Source organism: Cibotium barometz, chromosome 11 (genome assembly GCF_041138505.1).
Source record: "Cibotium barometz isolate CiBa-2024 chromosome 11, ASM4113850v1, whole genome shotgun sequence".
NCBI lineage: Eukaryota > Viridiplantae > Streptophyta > Polypodiopsida > Cyatheales > Cibotiaceae > Cibotium > Cibotium barometz.
This window is the reverse complement of record NC_141056.1, coordinates 15140839-15149554: the sequence shown is the minus strand read 5'-3', so window position 1 is coordinate 15149554 and position 8716 is coordinate 15140839. Positions and strand designations below refer to the sequence as shown.

At 44.1% G+C, this 8716-nt stretch overlaps 1 protein-coding gene across 3 annotated transcripts; it reads right to left on the bottom strand.

The window, feature by feature from the left end:
- Positions 1–218: 218 nt before the first annotated feature.
- LOC147633811 (pentatricopeptide repeat-containing protein At2g33680-like) lies at positions 219–4724 on the bottom strand. 3 transcript variants are annotated; one of them, XM_086804872.1, is made up of 3 exons: positions 4426–4724; positions 4131–4319; positions 219–4037 (listed from the first exon to the last, which is right to left on the bottom strand). In XM_086804872.1, exons 2-3 carry the CDS (start codon positions 4215–4217, stop codon positions 549–551), a joined length of 3576 nt encoding a protein of 1191 aa, XP_086660998.1. In that variant the 5' UTR covers positions 4218–4319; positions 4426–4724; the 3' UTR covers positions 219–548. The 3 variants fall into 3 exon arrangements, with proteins under 3 accessions (XP_086660998.1, XP_086661001.1, XP_086661000.1); XM_086804875.1 differs by lacking the exon at positions 4426–4724 and having other exon boundaries at positions 219–4062; positions 4131–4310; XM_086804874.1 differs by lacking the exon at positions 4426–4724 and having other exon boundaries at positions 219–4066; positions 4131–4293.
- Positions 4725–8716: the final 3992 nt, after the last annotated feature.

The following is an 8716-nucleotide window of genomic DNA, read 5'->3' as shown; positions in this document are numbered from 1 at the left end:
TCCAAGAGGGCATAGCTCTTGATGTATTGCACCCTCCCCATATGGGGTTGTATTACTTGTATTATGAGGTTTCGAGGACAAATGGTTTGTAATGTGGGGGCTATGGAAATGTGCAAATAATGGGCCAAGGGCTTGTGGATAAGGGAACCAAGGACTTACGGACATGTGTGGGCTTGGGCACTAATAAGTGAGTGTGAAGAGGGAATAAGGCATATAAGTGAATTGTAAAGCCCTAAACACAATTAACTCACACAATCAAGAATTACAGTTTCTTGGAGCTCCAAGCTCTTGGCTATGGTGGTACTCCCTTGAGTGCATGTGATCGCTACATTATGAGTGTGTGTGGTACTCCACTTGAGTGCAATCCCTTCTCTCTTCTCTACCCTCTCCTGCATGCATGCTGTGACACCCAATGCACATTTCAGGCATATCCTTCCCCCTCTCATTTTGGGGAATGTTTTGAGGGAAAGGTCTTCGAGCTTTTCATCCATACTTTTGCTTTCAGAATGTCTCCAACCAAAAATAAATGTACATGTCCAGCTGTGTCCTCAGTCCACAGACAATGAATGTCTATTGTCCCCAACCAAAAATGAATGCACATGTCTAGCCGTGTCGTCAGTCCACAAACAACGTGCTGACCTCTTCCATGCTTGTTTTGTCACTCTCATTGCCTCAACCTTGTTTGCTTCCTCCTGCATATCAGCACCTGCATAGATGTGAGACATTAAGACATAAGCTGCAGCATCCTTTTCATCCAGACGCACTGCATGTTCAAAGGCCTGTATTCCAAGCTCCACATTCCCCCAATTTCTACAAGCACCCAACACAGTATGCCACACCACAAGATTAGGACAGAATGGCATCTCCTTGATCATTGCTACTGCCTTGTCTAATTGGCCTGCACGGCCAAGGAGATCAACCATGCAAGTATGGTGCTCAAGTGTTGGAACCATGCCGTAGTCTTTGCTCATGGCTTCGAAGTATGTCTGGCTCTTATTAAATAGACCTGTACGACTGCATGCATTGAGAACAATAACAAAGGTGACTGGATCTGGCTTCATACCTTCTCCTAGCATTCTATCAAATATAAGAAAAACGTTTTCACTTTCTCCAAGCTGCGCATATCCTGAGATTAATGCATTCCATGAGACCACCCCTCGAACTGGAAGCTTGTCAAATACTTGCTGTGCTAGGGCAAGTGAGCCACATTTGGCATACATATCAACCAAAGTGCTGCTAACAACAAGGTCTCTTTCCAATAACCCCTGTCTTTCAATCTCAGCATGTAATTCTCGGCCCCTGTCTGTGGCTCCTATGCTGCCACAAGCTTTCAAGCTGCAAACAAATGTAACAGCATTTGGGTAGACACCCTTGTGTTGCATCTTTTCAAAACACTTGAGTGCTTCCTCACCATGCCCATAATCAGCATATCCTGCAATTAGTGTGGTCCACGAGACAACATCTTGAACTGGAAGCTTGTCGAACACTTCCTGTGCATTGGCAAACAAGCCACATTTGGCATACATATCAACCAAGGTATTGCCAATAACAAGGTCTCTTTGCAGCAACCCCTTTCTCGCAATCTCAGCATGTATTTCCCGACCCTTGTCTGTGGCTCCTATGCTGCCACAAGCTTTCAAGCTGCAAACAAACGTGACAGAATTCGGGGAGAAACCCTGGAGTTGCATCTGTTCAAAACACTTGAGTGCTTCCTCACCATGGCCATGTTCAGCATATCCTGCAATTAGAGCATTCCAAGATGCTATGTCTTGAACCGGAAGCTTGTTAAACAGTTGCTGTGCTTTGACAAGCAAGCCACATTTAGCATACATGCTGACCAAGGTGCTGCCAACAAAAAGGTTTCTTTCCAGCAACGGATTTCTTTCAATCTGGGCATGGATTTCTCCACCCTTGTCTGTGTCTCCTATAATGCTACAAGCTTTCAAGCTGCAAACAATCGTGACAGCATCTGGAGAGACACCCTCCCGTTGCATGTGTTCAAAACACTTGAGTGCTTCCTCACCATGCCCATGTTCAGCATAACCTGCAATTAGTGCATTCCATGAGACAATATCTCGAACTGGAAGCTGGTCAAAGACTTGCTGTGCTTTGGCAAGTGAACCACACTCAGCATACATACCAACCAAAGTGTTGCCAACAACAAGGTCTCTTTTTAACAACCCTTTTCTTTCTATCTCAGCATGTATTCCTTCGCCCTTATCTATGGCTCCTATGCTGCCACAAGCCTTCAAGCTGCAAACAAACGTGACAGCATCTGGAGAGACACCCTCAAGTTGCATCTGTTCAAAGAGCTTCAGTGCTTCCTCACCATGGCCATGTTCAGCATATCCTGTGATCAATGCATTCCATGAGACTACATCTCGAATCGGAAGCTTGTCGAACACTTGCTGTGCTTTGGCAAGTGACCCACATTTTGCATACATGTCCACCAAGGTGCTGCCAACAACAAGGTCTCTTTCCAACAACCCATTTCTTTCAATCTCAGCATGTATTTTCCGGCCCTGGTCTGTGGCTCCTATGCTGCCACAAGCTTTCAAGCTGCAAGCCCATGTGACAGCATCAGGAGAGACACCCTCAAGTTGCATCTGTTCAAAACACTTGAGTGCTTCCTCACTATGCCCATGTTCAGCATACCCTGCAATCAATGCATTCCATGAAACTACATCTCGAGCTAGAAGCTTGTCAAACACTTGCTGTGCTTTGGCAAGCAAACCACATTTAGCATACATATCAACTAAGGTGCTGCCAACAAAAAGGTTTTTTTGCAGCAATCCCTGTCTTTCAACTTCAGCATGTATTTCTCTGCCCTTATCTGCAGCTCCTATGCTGCCACAAGCTCTCAAGCTGCAAACATATGTGACAGCATCTGGAGAGACACCCTCAAGTTGCATCTGGTCAAAACATTTGAGTGCTTTCTCACTATGCCCATGCTCAGTATATCCTGCAATAAGTGCAGTCCACAAGACAACATCTCGAGCTGGAAGCTTGTCAAACACTTTCTGTGCTTTGGCAAAGGAGCCGCATTTAGCATACATATCGACCAGGGAACTGCCAACAACAAGTTCCCTTTCCAATAATCCCTTTCTTTCAATCTCAGCATGTATTTCTTCGCCCTTGTCTAGAGCTCCTACGATTCCACAAGCTTTCAAGATGCAAACAAATGTGACGACGTTTGGCGAGACGCCCTCGAGTTGCATTTGTTCAAAACACTTGAGTGCTTCTTCGCCATGCCCATGTTTGGCATATCCTGTAATTAATGCATTCCATGACACTACATCTCGAACTGGAAGCTTGTCAAACACTTGCTGTGCTTTGGCAAGCGAGCCACATTTGGCATACATATCGACCAAGGTGCTACCAACAAAAAGGTTTCTTTCCAGTAAACCCTTTCTTTCAATCTCCACATGTATTTCGAGACCTCTTTCCAGATCTTTCAGCTTTGCACAAGCCTTCAACAAGGCTACAAAAGTATGCCCATTGGAATGTACAAGATCATGCTTTTGCATTTTTAGGTACAGGGTGAGAGCATGCTGTGGCATCCCACATTTGATATAACCTGTGATAAGGGAATCCCAGGACGACTCATTCCGATACACCAACCTGTCAAAAACCTGTTGGGCATCATGCATGTTTCCAACTTCCACCAACATTGAGACGAGATAGTTCCCCAGTGATCTGTGAGCCTCCAGCCCATTTTCTCGCATGTAGGCATGCAAGCGCAGCGCATGTGGTCGGTCTCTCTCCTTCCTGCATTTGTCCAAGATGCGTGCAAAGTCTTCGATGAAAGGCTGGGCCAGCACCTCTTCTTCCAAGAAAGGCATACTCCTACAGCCGGCAGTACTGTTCTTCACTTCTTCTTCTTCCTCTTGTGCTTTGTGCATTCCATCAATAGAACAAAGCTCTACTGTTTGCTCAAGCCTTAGCCTGTCTTTAACCCAATTTGGATTGTAGCAGCCGTCTATCCATAGCGGATCCTCGGTATGTTTATGCTGGAGATCTGGGGCTCTTGGGTTTGTCTGTAACACGCACACAGTACAGAGACTCGCTTGTAGCTTATCAAGAGAGTATCATCGCTTACTTGAAGCAGAAAAGGGAAGACAGCCACTTACTTTGCTTTTTCGGTGGTCCCACCATTGCGAGGGATCCTTCAAGTAGTCCTTCCACAAGCGCTCCGTCCGTGCTCTTGATATCTGCATCTGCTAACTACAGGGAGACGCTGAACATGAAAGACGACGGCACCCGTGCCTCGCCTCGTTGCTTCCAAAATCGACTCTCCATGCATTGTGATTGCTATGAGACTGCCAAAAGGAGATGAAAACCGTGATTTAGAGGTCACTAGCAACTACTGGTTATTATGGCTTATTTTCAGCCCCACGAGAAATCTACCATTCTAGGGGCACTTACTTCGCTTCCGGCTCAGATCGTTAGCCTCCAAGTACTACCAGTGCTAGCTCCAAGCTCCTATATTCTCTTTCTTGTCGTCACCATCGAGAAGATGCTTCACCTCCCTACAAAGGACTCACCTCTCACTCTGACTCTCACTCACTCTCACACAATGAATAAGAGACACATGCACCAAGATTCATGCACTCTACTCTCAACTCTCTCTCTCTCTCTCTCTCTCTCTCTCTCTTTCTCCCTCTTTTCCCACAACATAAGAGCAAGTAGACAAGGAAGACTCAATTGGCACAAAGGGGGATTGTGTGTTTTCATTATGACAAAATTGCTTGTATATAAGTGGTTCTTATTCACACATGGGTGCCCAAACTTAAGCCTAATCTATTAAGCTTGATCATTTTTCCAGCTTTTCTCATAATATATATAACTTTTAGAGTGTCATTTACATAATTCTTATTTGGCTTCTCTCGTGTATAATGAGGAGTGCCTTTGTTAAACCCAAAATGGGTTTAACATCCCCCCTACCTGATACATGTTCCGTCCTCAGAACATGTTAAGGTTGAAAGGCCCTATCAGACTGATCATTTTCGCACTTTCCTTTGAGTGAATCTAAAAATTTACTTTTCAACTCCAGGAAACTCAACGAGTTGACTTGAGGCATGCGACTTGAGGTATCAACCCACGACATTGTATCAGCCCACGACATTGTATCAGCCCTTACGATACCTTAATTGAAAGTCGAATTCTTGGAGGATTTCTATCCACCGAGTTTTACGACCTTTCAAGTCAGTTTGAGTTGTCAACCATTTGATGCTCTCATCAAAGACAATCTCAACCTTAGCACCGTAGAGATAATGTCTCCACTTCCCTAGAGCATAAATGATGTGTGGACTATCGTGGTGGTTTGATAAATGTCTCCACTTCCCTAGAGCATAAATGATGTGTGGACTATTGTGGTGGTTTGAATGCAATCATGATAAAGAATAAGTATCCATTATGTTGATGAGCTTTTTGATCAACTTCAAGGTGCGCGATACTTTAGCAAGATTGACTTAATATCGAGCTATCATCAAGTTTGCATCTGCATGAAGGATGTGCCTAAGACAACTTTTCATACTATATTTGGGCATTATGAGTTTTTAGTTATGCCGTCTGGTCTAACTAATGCTCCAGCTACGTTTATGACGCTTATGGATAGCTTGTTACGCACGTATCTTGGTCGATTCGTTGTAGTATTTTTTGATGATATTTTGATCTTTAGTTGCACTGAGGAAGAGAATTTGCAACACTTATTAGTGTTCGATTTGCTAAGGCAAAACACACTTTACGCTAAAAAGAGCAAGTGTGAGTTTTTTACTTCGGAGATCCATTATTTGGGTCACATAATCTCGAAAAAGGGAGTTCAGATGGATCCTACAAAAGTAGAGGCAATCCTTAAGTGGCCTCATCCAACCAATCTAGAGGAATTACAAATATTCCTTGGGTTGGCATGATTCTATTGTAAATTCATCTGGAATTATGCTAAGTTAGCGGTTCCAATGACGGATCAATTAAAATATAAGGGTCACAAATTTGATTAGGGTGCTGACCAACAACAAAGTTTCGATCATCTTAAGGTTGCCATAGCTACCGCACATGTGTTGGCAATAGTAGATCCTAATCAACTGTTTGTGGTCGAAATGGATGGTAGTGACCATGCAATTGGTGTTTTGCTTCTTCAGGGAGGAAGTCCGATAGCTTTTGAGAGCAAGAAGTTGGATAGAGCTCAACGGAATTATTATGTGTATGAACTCAAGCTTAACGCATAGACCCATCTTTTTTCTTTACCAATAAAATTGGTGATGCCCATGGCAAATTGCTAGGCCTAATGAAGCCCCCATGCAAGGTAGTAACGCTCTACCTCACTAGCTTCACTAGTGCTAAGCCGATACAAAGGCTGTTGAGATATCGAGCTCATCTAGTGAGGCGGTGGACACTGATGACCCGCCTGGGGGATAGGCCCCACACTTACACCACTGGCATGGTTGGTGAGATCATGGGTGATATGCGGCCAATGGGATGACAGGCTGTGTGACAGCCATTCTAGAGAATGGCATAGTTATAGCACGAGCTCATTTAGTTGGGTTCACACTATAGAGAACCCTAGTATGTATTTGGTTGAGTACCTTTCATATTATGTGTACTCTTATCTTTGTATATGGTGTGTTGAGTGTTGTGTGAAGAAGAAGAAGATTTTTAGTCTCTCACCTTGTGTGTTCTCTTTTAGGGTTTTATGAGTGTGTGTGTGCTTACAAGAGCTCAAGCTCTCTTTTCCCCTACATCTTTTCATGGTATCAGAGCCTGGCTCATGCTAAGGGTTGAGCTGCAAGCAAGAGAAGCACAGGAAGCGGTACGAGGGTAAGCGCTTCATCTACTCTTCCCTATTTGTGTTGGCGACTACACCCTTGTCGAGAGCTCTACGGGAGGCACCGGCAAACGATCTCTGATTGAGGAGCTTTCTTTGTGTGAGTAAAGCTATAGGGCAACTATACTGTCCTATTGGACGAAGTTTTTGGGCCGAAAACACGTTTCGGGCGCGTTAGGACCTCCGTATTTTGAAAAGCAGGTGATTTCGAGCACTGAGGGTAAGTCATCGATTCTCTACAGAACTCTGTTTTAAAAACTGCAGGAAGACAGATTGGTTGTGCAGACATTGTGTGTGCTACAAGGAGGTCAACAGTTGCCATCGGGTGTATGTATGCACATTGAGGTCACTGGTTGTGACATTTGAGTGTAGTACAGTACCGCTACAGAAAATACAGCAGTTTGTGCAGCAGGACAAACCAAAGTGCTGTTTCTGGCAAATTTGTGTGTCTGGCAAGATGTCAAATGATGGCATAAACCAGATTGTTGCTGAGAATCTTGATAAGAACAACTTCCATGCTTGGAGGTTCAGGTTGATAAATTTCCTGATGGGAAAGGGTTAGAAGGTGAGCATGAAGAGGCACCGGAGATACCGGAGATCAATCCGACTGCTGCATATGTGAAAGAGTTCAAGGATTGGAACCAAGGAGCCAGAAAAGTTACGTATTGGCTCTCTATCAGTATGCAGGACACCATGATTGGGCACATACAGGATGCCAAGTCTCCCAAGGAGGCATGGGACACCTTGGTAAAACTCTATGAAACGAATACCAAGGCACAAAAGATACTGTTGAAGAATGAACTTCATACTGTGGTGGAGAAAAAGAGTATGTCTGTGAATGATTATGCATTGAAGATCAAGGGTATTGTGGAATCCCTTGCATCTATTGGTGTTTCAATAGATGATGATGATAAGGTGGAAGTCTGTCTACGTGGTCTCGGGCCACAATACAAGGCGTTCAAGATGTCTATTCAGACTCGGGAAAACATTTCCAATTTCACAGATTTGGTATCTATGTTGATTATAAAAGAGAAGAGCTTGGGTGAAGACCAACAATCTTCACAAAACAAAAATAGTTCAGAGAGCAACACGCCTTCTACACAAGTTCAGCAAGAGGACGAGTTAGAGGAGGCTGTGGATGCGGCCAAGGAGGTGGCTAAACAGGTAATCAGAATTATGGCCAGCAGCAGCAACAACAACAGTCCCAGAATTCACAACAACAACAACACGCAGGTGGAAGAGGCCAATTCAGAATTATGGCCAATAGTAGCAACAACAACAGTCCCAGAATTCACAACAACAACAACACGCAGGTGGAAGAGGCCAATTCAGAGGCAAGGGGAGTCAAAGAGGTCGTGGAAATTGGCAAAGGCAGTATAACGATACACGTGGATGCTTTTATTGTGGTAAGCCTGGACATATGCAGGCAGATTGTTATAAGAAGCAGGCTGACATGCAAAATGGAAAATTGCAGCAAAACAACTATGCATCCTCGAGCAGCAGAAACAATGAGGATAATGAAAGGCTGTTTGTTATGCAGCATGTCGTTAATGCCATGTCTGAAAATGTTGAAGCAACACATAAAGATGATGTATGGTACGTTGATTCAGGTGCTTCAAACCACATGACAAGTCATGGGGAGTGGTTCAAGGAGATGAAAAACCTTGAAAGACCAGGTTTTGTGGAAACAGGTGATGACACTGCTCATCCAACTGCCCATGTTGGAGATGTGCCATTGTCTATGCAGGATGGCAAAGTGAAGTACCTTTGCAGATGTACTTCGTGTTCCAAACATAACAAAGAATCTGGTTTCAAATGATTGAGCAGGGTGTGCAGGTTCGATTTAACCCTGATGGTTGTTATGTTGAAGACTTTAAAGAGAAGTGCAGGTTG

Coding starts and splice junctions, on each gene's coding strand:
- LOC147633811 (XM_086804872.1), bottom strand. CDS start 4,217: ATGCAGATATCAAGAGCACGGACGGAGCGCTTGTGGAAGGACTACTTG. Junction 4,038..4,130: donor GGGACCACCGAAAAAGCAAA/GTAAGTGGCTGT, acceptor TGCGTGTTACAG/ACAAACCCAAGAGCCCCAGA.